The sequence below is a fragment of the Myotis myotis genome, unplaced genomic scaffold, assembly GCF_014108235.1.
Source record: "Myotis myotis isolate mMyoMyo1 unplaced genomic scaffold, mMyoMyo1.p scaffold_m19_p_3, whole genome shotgun sequence".
Classification (NCBI taxonomy): domain Eukaryota; kingdom Metazoa; phylum Chordata; class Mammalia; order Chiroptera; family Vespertilionidae; genus Myotis; species Myotis myotis.
The window spans coordinates 89023594-89042947 of record NW_023416335.1 but is presented as its reverse complement, the minus strand read 5'-3'; the positions used below and the strand labels follow the sequence as shown (position 1 = coordinate 89042947).

The 19354-nt window shown below is 39.0% G+C and overlaps 1 protein-coding gene across 6 annotated transcripts in view; it reads right to left on the bottom strand.

Moving 5' to 3' along the window:
* WDFY2 (WD repeat and FYVE domain containing 2) overlaps positions 1 to 19354 on the bottom strand; it is a 225843-nt gene that overhangs the window by 150448 nt on the left and 56041 nt on the right. The window contains exon 1 of one of the 6 annotated variants that reach the window (XM_036300336.1): positions 18460 to 18872. The exons of 4 other annotated variants lie outside the window; for them this stretch is intronic. In XM_036300336.1, coding sequence (XP_036156229.1) covers positions 18460 to 18473 — 14 coding nt within the window. In that variant the 5' untranslated portion in view covers positions 18474 to 18872. Of the gene's footprint in view, positions 1 to 12534; positions 12995 to 18459; positions 18873 to 19354 lie in introns of those variants that run through there. One more of the 6 variants, XM_036300335.1, reaches the window with a different exon arrangement.

Sequence of the window (19354 nt, the reverse complement as noted above, 5' to 3'; positions counted from 1 at the left end):
AAACCTATAATTTTATTAATAAATGTCACCCTAGTAATTTAATAAATTTTTTAAAAGATGTAAAATACAAGAAAGCTAGAGGAGCTATCCTAATAAGACACAAAATGTTTTTAAGTCAAAAATTGTTACAAGAGATAAAGGACACTGTGTATTGACAAAAGGTCCAATTCAGCAAGAAGCTACTATAATTGTAAATATATGTGCCAAAAAACAGAGTCAAAAATGGTATCAAGTAAACATTGACAAATTGAAATTAGAAATCAACAGTTCTTCAATAATAATTGGATACTTCAACACACCACTTTCAATAATGAATAAAACATCTAGACAGAAGATCAAAAAGGAAATAGATGATTTGACTATAAACCACCCAGACATAACAGACATAGAGAACACTACACCCAATGAAAGCAGAACATACTTTTTTCTGAAGTGCACATGCAGCATTCTCCAGAACAGGCCATATGTTAAGCCATAAAACAATTCTCAATATACTTCAAAATAATGAAATCATACAAAACATCCTCTCCAACCATAAATAAATGAAACATTATAATCAATGAGGGAAACTGGAAAAATCACAAATATGTAGAAATTAAACATCATAACCTTAAACAACTAATGAATAAAAGAGGACTCATTAGGAAAACTAGAACATACTTTGAGATAAAAAGAAAATAAAAACACAACATCTATATATTTAAAAGCCTAAGCGACCGTTCTACCATTCGACTGGTAACTATGACATGAACTGACCAGCAGGGTCAGTCGGTTAGCTTGCTGCTGGGGTCTGGCTGATCAGGACTGGGCCAGATGGGCAAGACACACCCTGGAGCCCTCCTGCAGCCCCTCCCCGGCCCCAATCATGCACCGGTAGGGTCCCTCAGTCTGGCCTACACCCTCTCGCAATCTGGGACCCCTTGGGTGATGTCCACAGGCCAGGCCAAGGGACCCCACTGGTGCATGAATTCATGTACCGGGCCTCTAGTGTGTGTGTGTGTGTGTGTGTGTGTGTATAAATATATATATATGTGTATATATATATATTATATAATAAAAGGCTAATATGCAAATCGACCAAACAGGCGGAACAACAAGTTGCTATGATGCACACTGACCACCAGGGGGCAGATGATCAACACAGGAGCTGCCCCCTGGTAGTCAGTGCGCTCCCACAGGGGGAGTGCCACTCAGCCAGAAGCCAGGCTCACAGCTCTCCTGCCTCCACGGCAGCCCTAAGGATGTCTGACTGTCAGATTCCTAAGCTATCAGTCGGACATCCCCCAAGGGCTCCCAGACTGCAAGGGGGCATGGGCCGGGTTGAGGGACCCCCACCAAACGCATGAATTTCATGCACCAGGCCTCTAGTATATATATAATAACCATTCAAAAGAATGAAGTGCTGATATATGTTAAATTTCGATGAATCTCAAAAACATTATGCTAAATAAAAGAAGCCAGATTTTTTTTTAAATCACATATTGGATGATTCCTTTAATATGAAATGTCCTGAATTGACAAATCCATAGGTACAGAGAGCAGTTTAGAGGTTGCCAAGGGATGAAGGTGGGGTGAATGGGGAGTGATTACTTAATGGGTAATGGAGTGTTCTTCTGGGTAATGAAAAGTTTTTAAGCTAGAGAGCTGGTGGTTGCACAACACTATGAATGCATGCACTAAACATCAAGAGTGGCAGGATAATATTAATTTTTAAATTTTAATACTAAAATTTTTTCTATAGAAATAGCCCCAAAACACTTTGCCTGTACATTTCATTCTTAAAATAGCCCTATGAAACAGAAATTATCCTTTAGAGGTGAAAATCTAAGGCCCAGAGAACTTAAGCAATTTTCCCTAATTAGTGATGCTCACTAGTTACATTTTAAATTTGGTGCTCTTCTTTCCTGGCCAGTATAGCTCAATTGGTTGGAGTATAGTCCCACACATCAAGAGGTGGGTGGTTCAATTCCCAGTCAGGGCATATACCCAAGTTGTGGGTTTAAGATCTGGTCGGGGTATGTGTGGGAGGCAACTGATTAATGTTTTTCTCTCTCTCTCTCTCTCTCTCTCTGTCTCTCTCTCTCTCTCAAACCAATTTTTAAAAAAGAAAAGAATCTCTTTAAAAAATAAAAATAAAATAAATAAATATACTACCTTCCTTACACCAACATTAGAACAATATTAGAACAATTGATAAATTTTACAATCTATAAAAATTTAAAGAAAAGTATCTGTTCCCTTAACTGTAGATGTATAATGGCAATTTTAAAAAGAAAAAAGGTATTGCATCCAAGAGGTCAAATATGCAATTGGGATGGCTGGAATTACCTAGATAAATGTAAATTCCACTATACAAAGCCTGTATTATTTTTTCTTAAAATCATATTTAAAAAGCTTTTAATAATGAGTGAAAATCTTTTTCCTTAAAAGAAATTTCAGAAAAAAAACACAGCTGTGATTAAGAGTCATAGTTAAGCCAGTAGAGGTCAGTGTATTAGAGAAGAAAAATGCATGACCATACTGAAATGCAGGGCAACTGCATTCACCCCCCACACATGGCCTGACAGGACCACATACAATGCACTGCTCACCTTGTGGGGTCCTGTTTTCTTCTCCCTGCCTCATCCTCTCCCTCAAGCTCTCAACACTACACAGAAGCAAACACTGGAAGCGTTGGGAAAGAGAAGCAATGCTCACCTCAAAATCAGGAAGGCAAGGTAAGCCCCAAAAGACCTGTCAGTTCAGTGGCTGGGCTATTTTGAAAACAGCATAATCTTATTGTATTGTACCCCGCTGAATACATTTCAACAGGTAAAAAAATTACTTTTAAATATTAGCCTTAAATATTATTCCTTAAACCTAAAAAATTTTCCCTTTTTTTCAAGGTAAAAATGGATAAATTATAGCATTTATCAAATCTCCACTATGACCAGAGCTGGTTTGCTCTTTCACTGAGCTCTAAATAAAATTAGAGAAGGAATCACATTTTATCATACTTGGCATCTACCCAGAGACAAGCCCCTCACCATGTCCAAAAGTGGTGCTCATGGTTTGTGACAGATCAAAAGAATCAGTCAAAAATCCCTCTCTAGACAGCATGGAGGTCCCTGGAGAGTATTATGCTAAGCGAAATAAACCAGTCAGAGAAAGACAAGTATCACATGATCTCACTCATCTGTGGAATCTAATGAACAAAATAAACTGATGAGCAAAATAGATCCAGAGACATAGAAGCATGGAACAGACTGTCGAATCTCAGAGAGGGAAGGCGGGGGTGGGTGGGTGGTGGGAAGAGATCAACCAAAGAACTCCTATGAATATATGCATAACTCGTGGGCACAGACAATAGGGCAGTGAAAGCCTGGGGCAGGCTAGAAGGGGTCAAATGGGGGGAAAAATGGAATATATGTAATACTTTCAACAATAAAAAATTTTTTAAAAAATCTCTCTCTTCAGTCACTCACCTCCCATCTGTCCACCAACAACAAGAAGTTCTCTAATTACATCTGCACAGGGGCCTCGTGCAGACATGGCAGCAAAGAAACTGGGCTGACACCAAAATATCTTTATACTGTGCTGGGTAGGATAATGGGAAGGAACTATACAACCTTTATTCTACAGCTCCATCATCTATTTCATCCCTAAAGAAATAAGAAAGGGAGTGATATTACCATGCTATTTCCCATTCCACCCCAACTCCCTCTAAGTAACTGAATCCTGTGCCCTTCTATGCTACAATCTTAACTAGAATGGGTATATCTTCCTTCCAGGCAGCCCTCAGCCCAGGAGCCTACATGGCCTGGGCTAGGAAATGTTAGAGAAAGCTTCCCAGAGGTGATGGTGTCGGAAGTACAGGATAAGGAGGCACTTACCAGAAGAAGGGGGAGAAGGAGAGGTAGCATGTTTCTATCAGAGGGAGCAGCACATGAGCACAGGGAGGAAAGAGCAAGCAGGGAGGGGGCAAGGTGGTAACAATGAGAATCAAGCTGGACAAAGCAGCAGGCAGGGGGCCACCTAGGCCACTTAGGGCTTTCTGTGCCCTGCTGAGGAGTCTGGACTTTACTTTGAGGACAATGGGGAGCTGCTGGAGGATAAGCAGCCAGTCACAAAACCATAATTTTGTTTGTTTGGGAGAAGCCTGTGAAGGGGACTAGAGTTTGTCACCCCAAAATATGCCTTTTGAGATACTGAATATTTTAAGCGGGTTATTTTTCAGAAACAAAAGACTCAGAACCTTTGGCTCTCCCCCTTTACCTGCCTCAAGGAATTCATATAAACCTGCTTCAGGAAGGAAACTTCAGCACATTCCCCTCAGCATCTGTGAATTAACTGTGGCAGACAGGAAAGATCCAAGCAAGCTTGTTTGATTTCCATGTGTGCTCTTTCTCATCAACCTGTGAATTGCCTACTTTCCTTTTGAAGTCACAGACCCCTACTTCCTTCTCCTTTGTCCAGAAGGGCATATAAGGCTCAACTGACCAATGTGCATTCATATCTCTAATTCTTATGTATATACATAATAAATTTGGTCATTTTCTCCTGTTAATTTGATTATTAGTCCAGCAGAAGTTAGAAATGTGGGAGGAAAATTATTTTTTCTGCCCTTACACCTGGAATAAGCCTCATTACCCTGAAGTAACCAGGATAATGATGTAGGTAGTAAACTAGACGAAAAAGGATGAGGCCTAGAAGAAAGAGGATACATATTAGAGCATTTAAAAAAGAAGAAGCCTCTGGATTTGGGGGCTGATTAGAAGTAGGGTGCTGCGTGCCATTCATCAATAAGTGAGTTTTATGGAAGACAATGTTGACTTCATTTGCACTTGCAGAGTTTAGGGATGATCCAGTTAGGGCTGTCAAGGATTGAACTACCTACTTGAAGTCCAGGAGCAAGACCTGAGCTGAAAATTAAGATGTGAGAGACACTAGCACAGAAGCAATAGCTAAGTCATTGGTGAATAAGTATAAAAGAGGGCTGGTAAGATTAAAGACTCATGTGGTACCTGGCATTAATAGCCTCTGTTGTTGCATTTCATTACTGTTTAAGGTTCTTCCATGTCTAGTTGAAGAAATGAAGCATAGTAACTTCATCTCGGGTAAAAACTGTTGTTTAAATTTTAACCCTGCTATCTTGGCTTCTGTACACACCTGCTTGCTTTAACAATAGGGTAGTTACCTCAGTTTCCAGATTGAGACCTGGAAACTCACATAAATCACCCCACTATGTAGCCAGCCCACATCACAAAGGTTATTCTCCTGTGCCTGAGGACCAGAACCGCAAAAATTGCTTTAATTGCTTTTCCATTGACTCATTGGCTCTGGGAATGTTGTCCCTTGACTCAATGGATCCAAGAACTAACCCTATAATTAACTTTTAGAGATAACTAACTTTGCTCAGTTTGCTTTTGTACAATCTGCTTTCACAAGATAGCTCCACATTCCAACGTCTAGCAGGGTGTGGTTTTTTTCTGTATAAGCTCAGTGCTATAGTCACTCGGGGCTGTGAGGTCTGGAGAGCTGATGCCCCCCTCGCAGCCGCCGGCTTCTGAATAAATGACTCCTTTATTCGACTTCTTGGGGCATCCTTTGTGCGATTCATGGGGTACATTACAACATGTGTCGTAGCTACTCATAAAAGAGTGCTGCAACAGGCTCATTTTCCAGGTCGGAAGGATCCAAAATAGTAGTAGACTAGGTAGATGTTATACTCGCCTCATCCCAAAACCAAACTAGAATTATAACTAAAATATAGAACAATAAACCTGAATAAACAACTGAAGACTAGCTGAATAGAAGTCATATAACTAAGGGTTTATGGAAGAAGCCATATCAAGACTGGTGGGAAAGGTGGAGGTGTGAAAAGAGCTAGCCTCACTCCCATGGATGTGAGATTCCAGAGGGACATCTCAGCTGCAAAGGCTCCCCCTAAGGACTATAAGGTCTCAACCCCACTACAGACTCTCCAGCCGGGAAGAGGTGCCCACATAACATCTGGCTGAGAAAATCAGTGGGAATTCTGTATGCCAGGGAGAGACAGAAGTCTGCTAGGGAAACAGGTACCTTCCTAAAGGGCCAATGCACAGAGGACAGGAGAACAGACTACAGTTGTATAAAGAGAGACTGGGGTTTGTGGCTCTGGGGAGAGAGCTAATAGGACAGCTGCTGGGACTCCTGTGCTGAGTCACTCTTCTGTAGCACAGACTTCATCTTTCTTGGGTGGAGCACTCCTCTCCTTATAGCATCAGCCTAGGGCCGTGGTCGGCAAACTCTGGCTCGCGAGCCACATGCGGCTCTTTGGCCCCTTGAGTGTGGCTGTTCCTAAGCCTTAGGAGTACCCTAATTAAGTTAATAACAATGTACCTACCTATATAGTTTAAGTTGAAAAAATTTGGCTCTCAAAAGAAATTTCAATCGGTGTACTGTTGATATTTGGCTTTGTTGACTACTGAGTTTGCCAACCACTGGTCTAGGGGACTGCAATAGCCCCACCCTCTGGACTCCCTGGTGAGAAGTCAGTTGCTAGGGACAGGGTATAGAGGTCTGGGCAGACTCAGGGGGTGTCAGTGACTGAGTTGTGTGGCTTTAGAATGGGGGCCATTTTCCCTCTCACTCCCAAGCAGTGCAGAGCCCTCTCTTCAGGCTGCCAAATCTTGAACTGTTTGGGCTTGATAGACTCTGCTTGCCTCAACCTGACAACTCCCTGAGACCCTACCCCACCACAAAGGTCTGTGGACCCTTGGTAGACTTGGTATATCCTGGGACCTTTGCTGAAGGGCCTCAGACCCATCACTGGCAACGAGTTTGAACCTGTATCAATCTGGTGAACACCACTCACCCCTACCTGGTGACTCACTGGGAACCTACCTCATGCAACTCATGACATGGTACCTCATACTACCAGAGGCTCTTTCAGCAACTGAGCAGGTAGAGGCAGGTGAAAGCAGGCTTCGGGGTGCCTTGCTGATCTGCTCCTAGGCCCAGTGCTGGTAAAAGCTAGCTTTGGTGCTCAGTTTGATACTTCTTGTGCACACTCAGGCCCAGCAGAAGCAGCCACAAACTATGGGTTGCTGGTAGCTTCTTACATGTTGCCCAGGGCCAGGCACAGATAGCATCTGACACTGGCCTGCACCAGAGTCCCTCCCAAAGGCCCCAGAATCAACACACCCAGTGGCCAGCTTCAGATAACATCAGAGCAAGATACAATTAGCTTCACAAGTGGCATATCCAAAGGGAGATCTCAGCAGGTACCAGACTCAGCTGAGGCAAATTTTGATTCATGGGGTCAGCACCTGCAGGTCAGCTTGTATGCTGTGGTTGAGGTTGATTCTCATAGTCAGCCAACCTGAGGGTCAACTTCACATATGAATGGACCAAGAGCAATCAAGATGCAGTTACAACAGGAAGGCCTACATAACCCACACAAGGGACATTCTTGGAGCACCTAGCTCAGGTGATCAAGGAAACTGCACCACTGGGGCTCACAGGACACCTACTACATAAGACCACACTACCAAGACTGGGAGTCTTAGAAGATCTACCTAACACAGAGAAATAAGCACAAAGAGAAAGCTAAAATGAGGAGACAATGAAGGAACAGGAGAATCTCCAGAAAAACAGCTAAATGAAATGGAGGCAAGCAACTTACAACATGTAGAATTCAAAAAAATAGTTATAGGGATGCTCAAGGAACTTAGTGAAAACTTCAAAAAAGAGATAGCAAGCATAAAAAAAAGGCATAGAAACCATTAAAAATAAGTCAGAAATGAAGAATACACTAGAAGGAATAAATAGTAGGTTGAATGAAGCAGAGTATCAAATCAGCAATTTGGAATACAAGGTAGCAGAAAACAGTCAGAGGAGCAAAATGAAAAAAGAATTTCAAAAAATGAGGACAGTTTAAGAGATCTTTGGGACAACATGAAGCGTAACAAAATCTACATCACTGAGGAAACCAGAAGGAGAAGAGGATGAGCAAGGGATCTAGAACATATTTGAAGAAATCATGACTGAAAACTTCCCTAACCTGGTAAAGAAAAGACACAAGTCTAGAGTGCCAAACAAGATGAACCCAAAGAGACCCACATCAAGACATATCATAATTAAAATGGCAAAGGTAAAAGACAAAGAAAGAATCTTAAAGGCTGCAAGAGAAAGACAGTTAGTTACCTACAAGGGAGCTCCCATAAGATTATAAGCTGATTTCTCAATAAAAACATTTCAGACCAGAAGTGACTGGCATGAAATATTCAAAGTGATGAAAAGCAAGGACCTACAAGTCTACCTTACCCAGCAAGGCTATCATTTTAAATTGAAGGAAAAATAAAGGGCTTCCAAGACAAGATAGAGCTAAAGGAGTTTGACACAAAACCAGTATTACAAGAAATGTTAAAGGGTCTTCTTGAAGAAGGAGGAGGAGGAAGAGGAGGAGGAGAGAGGGAGGAGGTGGTGGAGGAGAAGAAAACAAAACAGAGAAACACAGTTATAAAGAATAAAGTGGCAATAAATATGTACCTATCAATAATCATTTTAAATGTAAATGGCTTCAATGCTCCAATCAAAAGACTAGAGGCTCTGGCAGGTGTTGCTCAGTGGTCAGAGCATGGCCCGTGCACTGAAGAGTCACGAGTTCGATTCCTAGACAAGGGCACATTCCTGGTTGCAGGTTTGATCCCCTGACCTGGTTGGGGTGCTTGTGGAAGGCAACCGATCAATGTGCATCTACCCGCCCCCTTCCTTCCACTCTCTCTAAAAATCAATGGAAAAAATATCCTTGGGTGGGGATTAACAAAACAATAACAAAAAAGATATAGGGTAGCTGAATGGATAAGAAAACAAGATCCATATATGTGCTGTCTACATGAGACCCACCTCAGAACAAAAGATACACACAGACTAAAAGTAAAGAGGTAGAAAAAGATACTTCATACAAATGCAAATGAAAAAAAAAGCTGGGGTATCCATACTTATTCAGACAAAATAGACTTCAAAACAAAGGCTATAGTAAGAGATAAAGAAGAACACTACATAATGATAAAAAGAGAAATCCAACAAGAGGATATAACCCTTGTAAACATTTATGTACCCAACATAGGAGCACCTAAATATGTAAAGCAAATCTTGATGGACATAAAGAAAGAGACAGTAATACAGTCATAGTAGGGAATTTCAACACCCCACTGACATCAATGGATAGATCTTCCAGACAGAAAGTCAACAAGGAAACAGCAGCCTTAAATGACACACTAGATCAGATGGATTTCATTGATATTTTCAGAGTATTTCACCCCAAAGCAGCAGAATGTACATTCTTTTCAAGTGCCCATGGAACATTTTCTAGGATAGACCACATATTAGGACACAAAACAAATCTCAATAAATTTAAGAAGACTGAAATCATATCAAGCAACATCACCCTAATAAATTATAAAAATTTAAAAAATAAAAAAGAAAATACAATAATTAATAAATACTAATACATGAATTAGAAAAAGAGGGCCAAAGACAAACCCCTGAATAGCAACAATTAAGAGGTGTAGAACAAAAAAGCCCTGTGAAGACCTTAATGTGAGACACCAATGAAGTAGAAGAAAAATCCTTTACTTCTCAGGCATACCACGTGTCCTAATTTGGGGGCCAGAAAATAAGGTCATTATAAACATACCTAAGAAATGAACCAAATTCACAAAAAAACATAGTTACACTTTTTTAAAAATATCTTTTTATTGATTTCAGAGAGGAAGGGAGAAGGAGAGAGATAAAAACATAAATGATGAGAGAGAATCATTGATTGGCTGCCTCCTGCACACCCCCCTACTGGGGATTGAGCCCACAACCCAGGCATATGCCCTTGACTGGAATCGAACCTGGGACCCTTCAGTCCGCAGGCCGATGCTCTATACACTGAGCCAAACCAACTAGGGCTAGCTACAATTTAAACACACACACACACACACACACACACACGCACACACACATACACACAAAACTATATAGGTCACTTTTCTGAGAGAAAAAATTGGGGGTGGTGACAAACAGTATACCATAGGTTGCTAAGTTACCGAATAAAATAAGACAGGCATCTACCCATGTTGAAATCTAGGCTTTAAAAAATGTGTGCTAGAATGATGCAACCTTCATTAGTTACCATAGCAATGAGATTCATTTCCCAGGGGACAATTGTTATTTTTGCCATCACTGAAGTAAGGGGGTGGGGGGTGAAGAGTAAACCCTACTGTGTTTTGAAGACCCTCTATTTTCAGGGAATACTTTTCAAATAGATCACACATTTCAACCTCAATACAAACAGAAGGCAGTCTCTAGGGATCTGCAAACATAGGAAAACTTTGAGCAAAGGGATGTCTGTCAGTCAATGTCCTTTTGTAGTTTTCAGTCACTTGTTTAAAGAGGGAATGCCTTTATTGCAGAGAATGTTGCAGAAATTCTTGGAAAACATACCTGAGAGATTAAAGATGTTGTGAAAAGGCCTATTTCTCTATGATAATTTGTATAAAAACAAACTGCTGGCCAGATTCTCATTATATGCACTCAGATCGCATGTCGTAAACTAAATCTTATCTCCTACAAAACACTATGTATCTCTGTATTGAGAGTGTCTCCATGGATAGAAGGAGGCTGCTGCTGTGTGGAGTGAATGAAGCACCCAGGGTTTAGGGCCCAAGCTGGATGCTGTCCAGCTTCTATACCACTCTGCCAAGTAGCTCAGTTCCAAGCATTAATAACCCCACTATACCAGACCTAAACAACTTCGCAGAATCACAGACACCTGGATTTTTTTTCTCATAACTGTAGCAACCTAGCAATCAGAAGCTGGAGAAAATATGTGGCTGTTTTATATTTCAAAACCTTGAGTTTTTAACGACATTCCTGCTTTAAAAATAGTAACAACCATTCTGGTCATTTGTAGGTATGTGGTTCTGCCAGGTGTAATAATTACAGATCTCCCCCTGACATTTTAACCAGCAGGGCCATCTCTCTCAAATCAAAGGTGTGAAAACCTTTGTCATTTAGAATTTTAAAAATCACAACCAAGAGGCAATACCTTCATTGTTTTTAAAACTATAAAATGAAGTCTTAAAATGAAGTTAAATGGACCCATATGCTAGGTGAGAAATTATAAACACACACAAAATACATGGAATTGCTGTCTTTATCAGTTATTAGTAAGAGTCTTGAGAAAAAGAAGCCACCACAAGGCCTTACTCTGGTAAGTTTTATTACTAAAAAGCACTACTCTGTGTCTGCAAATAGTTTCCTCGCACTGGAGACTCGTTTTGAAGATTTTGTTTTCTTGGTGATTTAATTCTTAGTGGCCATTTAATCCCAGTTTCCTGTCCTTGCACAGTTGTGGTTTTAGAGTTCCCAGGCTCCCACCCTCTTACCAGCATTGCCTGCATATCTACTCTCCCATATTAGCATCATTTCCCTACCAGCCTCAGGATTCCTCAGGCAAATTAAACTCCAGGATCATACTGTATCTTGCATATATTAGGACAGTCATATTAGCTGTCAATGCCAATTAGCAAGTCCATCTCCTCATGAGTTGATAAATTCCTTGAGAACTTTTAAAATTTATCCTGAATATTTCTATCTTTAATACCTACAATATTTTTATTTTGAATACATATGGTACTTAGCATAGAGGAGTTGCTTGAAGAGGTCATATAAATACATAAAAAGAAAAAAAAGAATGGGAAATAAAAGAGAAGAGAAAAATGAACACATTCCTAGTACAATGATAAAGAATAACCCATAGGGAAGCACTAGGAATGCACCAGAAGATCAGTGAGGCTGGATGGATGGTTCCTGGTTATTACCATCAGCAATGCCATCTGTTCCTCAGCCAGAGTCCCTCACAGGAAAGAGAAATGTGAGTACAAGCCTTGAACTGTCAGTCTGAGCACTTCAACAATATGAGAGTGTTCATCAATATTACCCATTAGGAGGAATATGGATGGAATCATTAAAAGAACAATATAGATTTAAATATAGTGGTTGGCTCTGTATGCAGTGGGAAGGCACGATCTGTATCAGCCTACTTACCACTCTATTCCTACGGACTGCTACAGCAGTGATAATGCTCAACAGGGACTTAATGAAATAGCAGACTGAAAGAGCAGTTAGTCAGAGAATGCCCCTGGCTGCCACTGTTCTGAATCCGTAGATTGATGAACTGCTCTTTTCCAGGGTAGTTAAATGTAGCAAAATGACCAAGAATTTCACACCTTATAAACACAAAAAGAGCTGCAGGGAGGGGAGAATAGGGAATTAATGTTTAATGGGTATGGAGTTTATGTTTGGGAAAGTGGTGGTGGTGCACAACACTGTGAAAGTATTTAATGTCACTGAATTGTACACTTAAAAATGGTTAAAATGGTAAATTTTATGTTATATCTATTTTGAAACAATAAAAATATTTTTTTAATTTTAAAAGGAAAGGAAAAAGGACTCTCTCTCTAAAACTCAATCTTCATAGAGTTGCCAAAGATGCAGCAATTAGAAGGTCAACAGACTGACCCTGAGAATGTGTAAAAGAAATTCACTTGTCCATTGCAGCATGTTGCAGGGTAAGGCAGCAGGATACTCATCCAGCATTCAAATCCAACTTGAACTTAAGAGTATGAAGGAATTAGAATTGATATCCTATGAAAAAAAAGAGCAAAGGAGAACTTCTGAATCATGTGTAAGTGGGTAAGGTTACATAATGAAAGGGGATGTTTTCAAAAGACTACTTTGGTAGTAATGAGCAACATGGATTAGACAGGAGAAAAATTAAAGGCTGAAATACCAATTGAGAGTCTACTATAGTGATCAGCATGTGAGAATGCAGTAGTGGCAGGAGAATAATGAGGAAGAACCAAATCCTAGATGTTTTTAAGAAGAAACAAGACCCCAGAGTTCTTGAATATCCATTTTATGGGGGATTTTTTTGTTTTATTTTCTGTTTTTGTTTTTATTTATCTTCACCCAAGGATATTTTTTCCATTGATTTTTTATTTTTATTTTTTTTTTTTTGAGAGAGAGAGAGAATGGAAGGAAGGGGAAGAGACACAGAGAGAAAAACATCGATGTCAGAGAATCACATCGACTGGTTGCCGTGGAGCCTGCAACCAAGGTACATGCCTTTGACCGGAATCAAACCCCAGGACCCTTTGCGCTGACAATCTAACCACTGAGCCAACCTGCTAGGGCTTCCATATTCATTTTAAATACTGCAGTGGGCATGGGATATAGGGTGAAAGGCCTAGAGCCAACATAAGGAATCTAATAAAATATTCTATTTAAACTGGGATCCCAAAGACTACATCCTTAGTGTAAGAGTTTATAAGAAATAAATCCTCCCAAGCAGAAATGGAACAGCATGGAAACTTGTCTGGATAAAAAGGGGTAAATTTTTTTTAATTAAATTGTCTCCACCAGCTGACCCTCATGAAAAAAATAAGTATGTATTTGATCTACTTGTGTCATCTGAAAAGCCTCATGTGGAGAATTAATTTTAGTTGGTCTTACCTAGATTTATAATGTCCTCAGGTAACCAGTTAGAAGCAAAAGTAAACCCAGTCTTCCAGAGGAGCTCAACTTCAAGGAGGTCTTAAAGTTGAAATGAAGGCAATGAATGACAAGGAAATTATCCCAGATCAAGTCAAGTTATCATTTCCTCTCCCAGATGAACTGATCAGACTATGATGATGATAATATTATGAAAATTATTGTTAATTTAGTTCTGTGTGACAATGGCATTATGGAATGCAGAACAAGTTATCGTTTATAGATATTTTCTGTAGTATTAACACATGAAATAATATAGTAAACTAAAATTCATTTAAAGTAAATCCCAGTACTCCTCCCAACAAAAATTGAGGTGGGAAGATATTTGAAATAAGATTGGCAAAAGGTTGATTTTTGAAGCTGGGTGATGCAAGCATCGTTATTTTTGTGTGTTATTTATGTCTGAAATTGCCCATTATAATTTTTTTACTCTTGAGGTCTTGTCTCATACCAATAACTATATATAATTGTATGTCACAGAAAGACATAGCCTCCTTTGAGAGTACAGTTTATGAATAGAGAAATAGTAGTGGATATTAATTCACAAAAGTACTAAACACTTTTGTCATTCACTTAGCAATCTGAATTGGTTTAATATCCTCTGTTGGTATTAATAAATAGTTCATAGATGAGACACTCTTTATTTCTAGAGAACAGACAGACAATTTCTGGGCCTCTAAAATGAATGAACAACCTTTAAAAAGTTATGTGTTAAAAGGTATAGCTGAGGCAAATTATCTAGCACATATGCCCAAAAGAAATTGGTACAAAGTATCAGAATATCCAGCTAGAAAAAGTTTTTAAGTTCTCATGCTAAATATTCTGAATATATAAATTACACAGCATATACCAATGATAAAAGAAACAACAGCACATGGACTGCTTTGAAGTTAGATTAGCACAGTAGATGAAAATGTCTATTTTCTGTAGTGCTTAAATGTATTTCATTAGGAGATTAAATTCCCTTTACTACTGGAAAACACTAAGTGGCATAAATGATTGAAAAATCTCGTCATCTTTTAAAAACCCACTGTATACAAATATCCTTTCCTCCTATAATCAACCATTCTTCCTGTGGGTTCTTGAGATACATAATACATACTCATGAATGTTAATAAATCCCATAAATCAAAATCACATGGACTTCCTTTCCATATTGAATATCCCCCATAAGCTTCCATAGAATTGCCTTGACGTATCAAAGTACATGGTGCAACAAAGTGCAAATGAACCTACAATAGCAAAAATTCTTTATATGTTGGTTGAAGAAAAGTCTATTACCACAAATAATTCACTGTCTTGACCTCCCTTGGAAAGCATGCTTGATTTAAGCCATGCCAACAGAAAAGTTTACATGTAAACTCATTCAATTCACAGAGAAGCCAGAGAAACGAAACCTTCTGTTTATTAGTCAATACTCACTTATGTTTTTGTGGGGAACTTCAGGTAAAAGTAATGGCCAAAACTAAATTATTTTCTAATATTCCTTTCAGGGTGCTTACAAAAAAGTTCTTAAATTTATAAGACTCTTGAGCTAAGGCTGACATATCACATAGCTCCTCTACCAAAAGCTATTTTGTAAAGCAAGCATGATATGTAAATTATTGCTCTATATAATATGCAGCAGTATTGAATTAATCCCTGCAAAAATAAAAGTCTGAAATTTTAGAAGTACCCAATATTTCCACTAGACAGCATTCGCCAAGGAATTATATATGTAATAAAATGAATGCAATCAGCATTTTCTGACTCACAAATCATAGCTTTTCATGAATGGGTATTTAAGTATGAAGATAGATTAGCTCTCTAATCTCATTTTAATGAGTTTCTCTTTGTCTTTGAGGGACTACACTGCACAGATGTTCAATGACTCTACTCAATAGTCATTTATATTAATCCATTTAAGAATTCTGAGATTGTGCTGATTGCACTTACATGGGCATACAAAATTCACCAAAATATAGTCAGAGAATAATTTAAGTAATGTAAAGGTATCTCTTCCATCCAATAGGTTCCTAATTCCTGTCAATTCTACCTCCTAATGTAACTTAAGTTTATCCTCTGTCCGCTGTCCATGTTGTCTTAGTCACACTCTCGCTGATATCCACAGAGCTTCTTGGCTGGTCTCCTGTCTCCTTTTCCCCTTCTTTGAACCCGAACCCAGACACTGAGAAGCCATCGTTCTAAAATGCAAATCCAATTATGTCACAATCTTCAACCATTTGGGGATCAAGTCCAATTCTATGGCCTATGAGGTTCCCCAGGATCTGACCTCTGTTTGCTTCTCTGGCCCCACCCACCCCAGCTGCCCAATACTCTATCCAAACTATTCTTAGTTCTCTAACTCAGTCAACTGAGGCATACTTTTTGTTGGATTTCATAGGTCAGAAAAAAACAAACAGAAACTAAAAGTATTAAACATAGGGTTGTCAACTTTTTATTCTGCCAAGAAAAAAACAAAAAACACTTCAAACAAAAACAAAATCTATAATTTGCTAGCATTTTCATTTTACAAAGTTAAGAAAGATATGATCTTAGAATTCTAAAACTTGGTAAGTTTTAGATATAAAAGCTCATTATATTGTCTTTTTATTTAACTGTACATTGGTGAAAACTCCTGCATGAACTGTTCAATGGAACAACTGCCCTCACTCATCATACCTTCATGCCTCAGCATGCGCTAACCCTCTGCTGAAGCATCTTTCTCCCACATTGCCCTTTATGACCTGCATAACTAGCATTCATCCTTCCACACGCACCTTACAGGGCAGTTCTTTTCAAACTTTAATGTGTATAAGAATAACCTGGGGATTTTGTTAAAATGCAGATTCTTGTCACAAAGAGTTTGTCCTACATTTATTCTAGAAGCTTTATGGTTTTACATTTAAGGTTTCACATTTAAGTCTATGCATGATCCATTTTGTGTTCATTTTTGTACGCATATGAGGCATGGATTGAAGTTCATTTAATATGCAAATATTCAATTGTTCCAGCACCATTTGTTGAAAAGATAATCCTTTCTCCACCAAATTGCTTTTGCTCTTTTGTCAAAATCAAATGACTATATATGTGTATTGGTCTCTTTCTGGACTTTCTAATCTGTTCTATTGATCTATTTGCCTAGGCCAGTGATGGCGAACCTATGACACGTGTGTCAGAGGTGACGCGCAAACTCATTTTTTTGGTTGATTTTTCTTTGTTAAATGGCATGTAAATATATCAAATAAATATCAAAAATATAAATCTTTGTTTTACTATGGTTTCAAATATCAAAAAATTTCTATATGTGACACGGCACCAGAGTTAAGTTAGGGTTTTTCAAAATGCTGACACGCCGAGTTCAAAAGGTTTGCCATCACTGGCCTAGGCCATGCTATCTCATATGTATGTTGAAGGTTCATTATCCAAAAACAAAAAACAAAAACATTCTGTGCAAATGACAAAGAACCTGGAATGTTCTGGATTCCCTGATGTTTGCCTGTGTTCTCTTTCTCTTGCTATATTGTATGCTTGTCTTTCCTAAGCCTCAGTATGTAAGCATACTTTGTGAAATCTTGTGAGTCCTTTTAATTGCTGCAACTTTACTTTCTGTGTTGAAAAAGAACACAGTGCCAAAGAACTGGCTATTTTTCACCTTGCCTAAATGGGTCAAGGCCAATTTCCTCTTTGACCTCTCAGCTAGGATTGGTATTTCCCAAGTTCTACTGATCATGGCCTACAGGTATGTTTTGATAATAACCAGTTAACCATGGCCAAGATAACTAAGATAATTGTAAAATAGGGAATTGTTTAGTGTAAAGCATGTTTACAAATCAGAGTGTGTTTGCCAATGTATGAGTGCAATGTGCATTCATGAATGTGAGCTGCAGCAGGTAGATGAAGCTCACTGACACATAAACCTAAAAATGAACAAAACCCAGAAAAAGCCAAAACATTTTAAGAAATATCTCCAACTGCCCAATGTATAATTGTCTTACCTCCTGATATATAAAGCAAAACAAAGGGTTGGCATCTAGCACATTATAAAAAAAAATGAAGAAACTTCTTTCTGGTGGGCATCCCTTCCATTGAGAGTAAAGCCAATGGATATATGGAACATAATGGCACATCTCAGTGGGGAGGGCGGTGGAGGGGGTGGGAAGAGATTAACCAAAGAACATATATGTATATATACATAACTCACAGAAATAGACAATAGTGTGGGGAAGGCCTGGGGTAGGGTGGGGGCTAGGTAGCAAAGGGTAGGAGGTTGGGAAATGGGGGACATCGCTAATACTGTCAACAATAAATAAATAAATAAATTCTTAAAAAAATAAGAGTGAAGCCAAAATAAAGTACATGAAGAATCTGAGAAAAAAGTTCCATTCTGGCACTCACTGCCCAGATATGGGGACACCAGAAAAGAAATAGAGAGTGATGGTACGATTAGAGTAAAGCTTCCATTTTTCCTTCTATTAGCTGAGAAAGTTACATAATAGTAGTAGAAAGATTAATAGCAACTATTAAGGACTGAATGTTTGCGTGTTCCCAAAAATTCGTATGTTGAAACCCTAACACCCATGGGATGCTGTTAAGAGGTGGGGCCTTGGAAAGGAGATTAGGCCACGAAGGTGGAGCTCTCTTGAATGGGATTAGCGGTCTTCTGAGAAGAAACACCAGAGAAATGATCTCTCGCTCTCTCCCTGCCACGTGAGGACACAATGAGAAGACAGCCATCTATAAATCAGAAATAGAGGCTCACAAAGAACCCACGATAGGGTGGCATCTCCATCTCAGACTTCAACCTCCAGAACTGTGAGAAAACCATTCAGTCTGCGGTAATTTGTTACTGTAGCACAAACTGACAGACAATAACATCTGAGCACTTGTTATAGAAAACACATTGTACTTTACCTGCTTTCCTTCATTTAATCTTCACAGAAGTTCCAGGAGGAGAGACTGTGTTCACTTCCATCGTAGAAGTAAAGAACTGCAGTATGCAGATGATAACCTGCCTGTGGTCCCCAAGCCAGTGAGAGGAAGAACGAGAGAAAAGTTACCCCAGCCTGTGAAGAAGCAAAAAAGTTCTCCTTGCTCAGACAGAGTGGCTCAATGGTTGAACATCGCCCCATGAACCAGGACGTCACAGTTCGATTCCTGGTCATGACACATGCCTGGGCTAAATATACAGTAGGGGGCCCACAGTAGGCAGCCAATCAATGATGTTTCTCTCTCATCAATGTTTCTATCTCTCTATCCCTTTCCATTCCTCTCTCTAAAATCAATAAAAATATATTTTTTTTTAAAAAAAATTCTCCTTGCTCTACTAAAGTTATCTTTTAGTATTGAATATATGAGAAAAATCAGCCTTTTCCAATTTTAAGGTGCTACAAGATACTGTAAATTTACAAAAGTTTAATTGACCCTAACCTGGATCCTTAATATCTTAAAATCTTTGATTATTAAAAGGCTGAAGATATTACCTTTTCTTCGTTTTGAAAATTATGTATTGAGTATTTACCACAAACCAGGACTAGTACAAGAAACACAAAGAGGGTAAAAATGGGATCCTGGCCCTAACAGAGCCAAGTTTCCAACCACTTTCCCTCAAAAACAAACCTCCAGGCTTTGCAAGACTAGTTCTTGGTGTTATTTATAGAAGTAAAGCCATAACTCTGCTGGAAAATAAGGGAGAAAGAAGTTGATGAAGGAGGAAGAAAGTTAACATCTTTGAAATCTCCAGTTTTGGAAGCTAGACTCAAAAATAAAAGTCTGTGTTACATTTTAGATGAGATGGAATTAATTGACA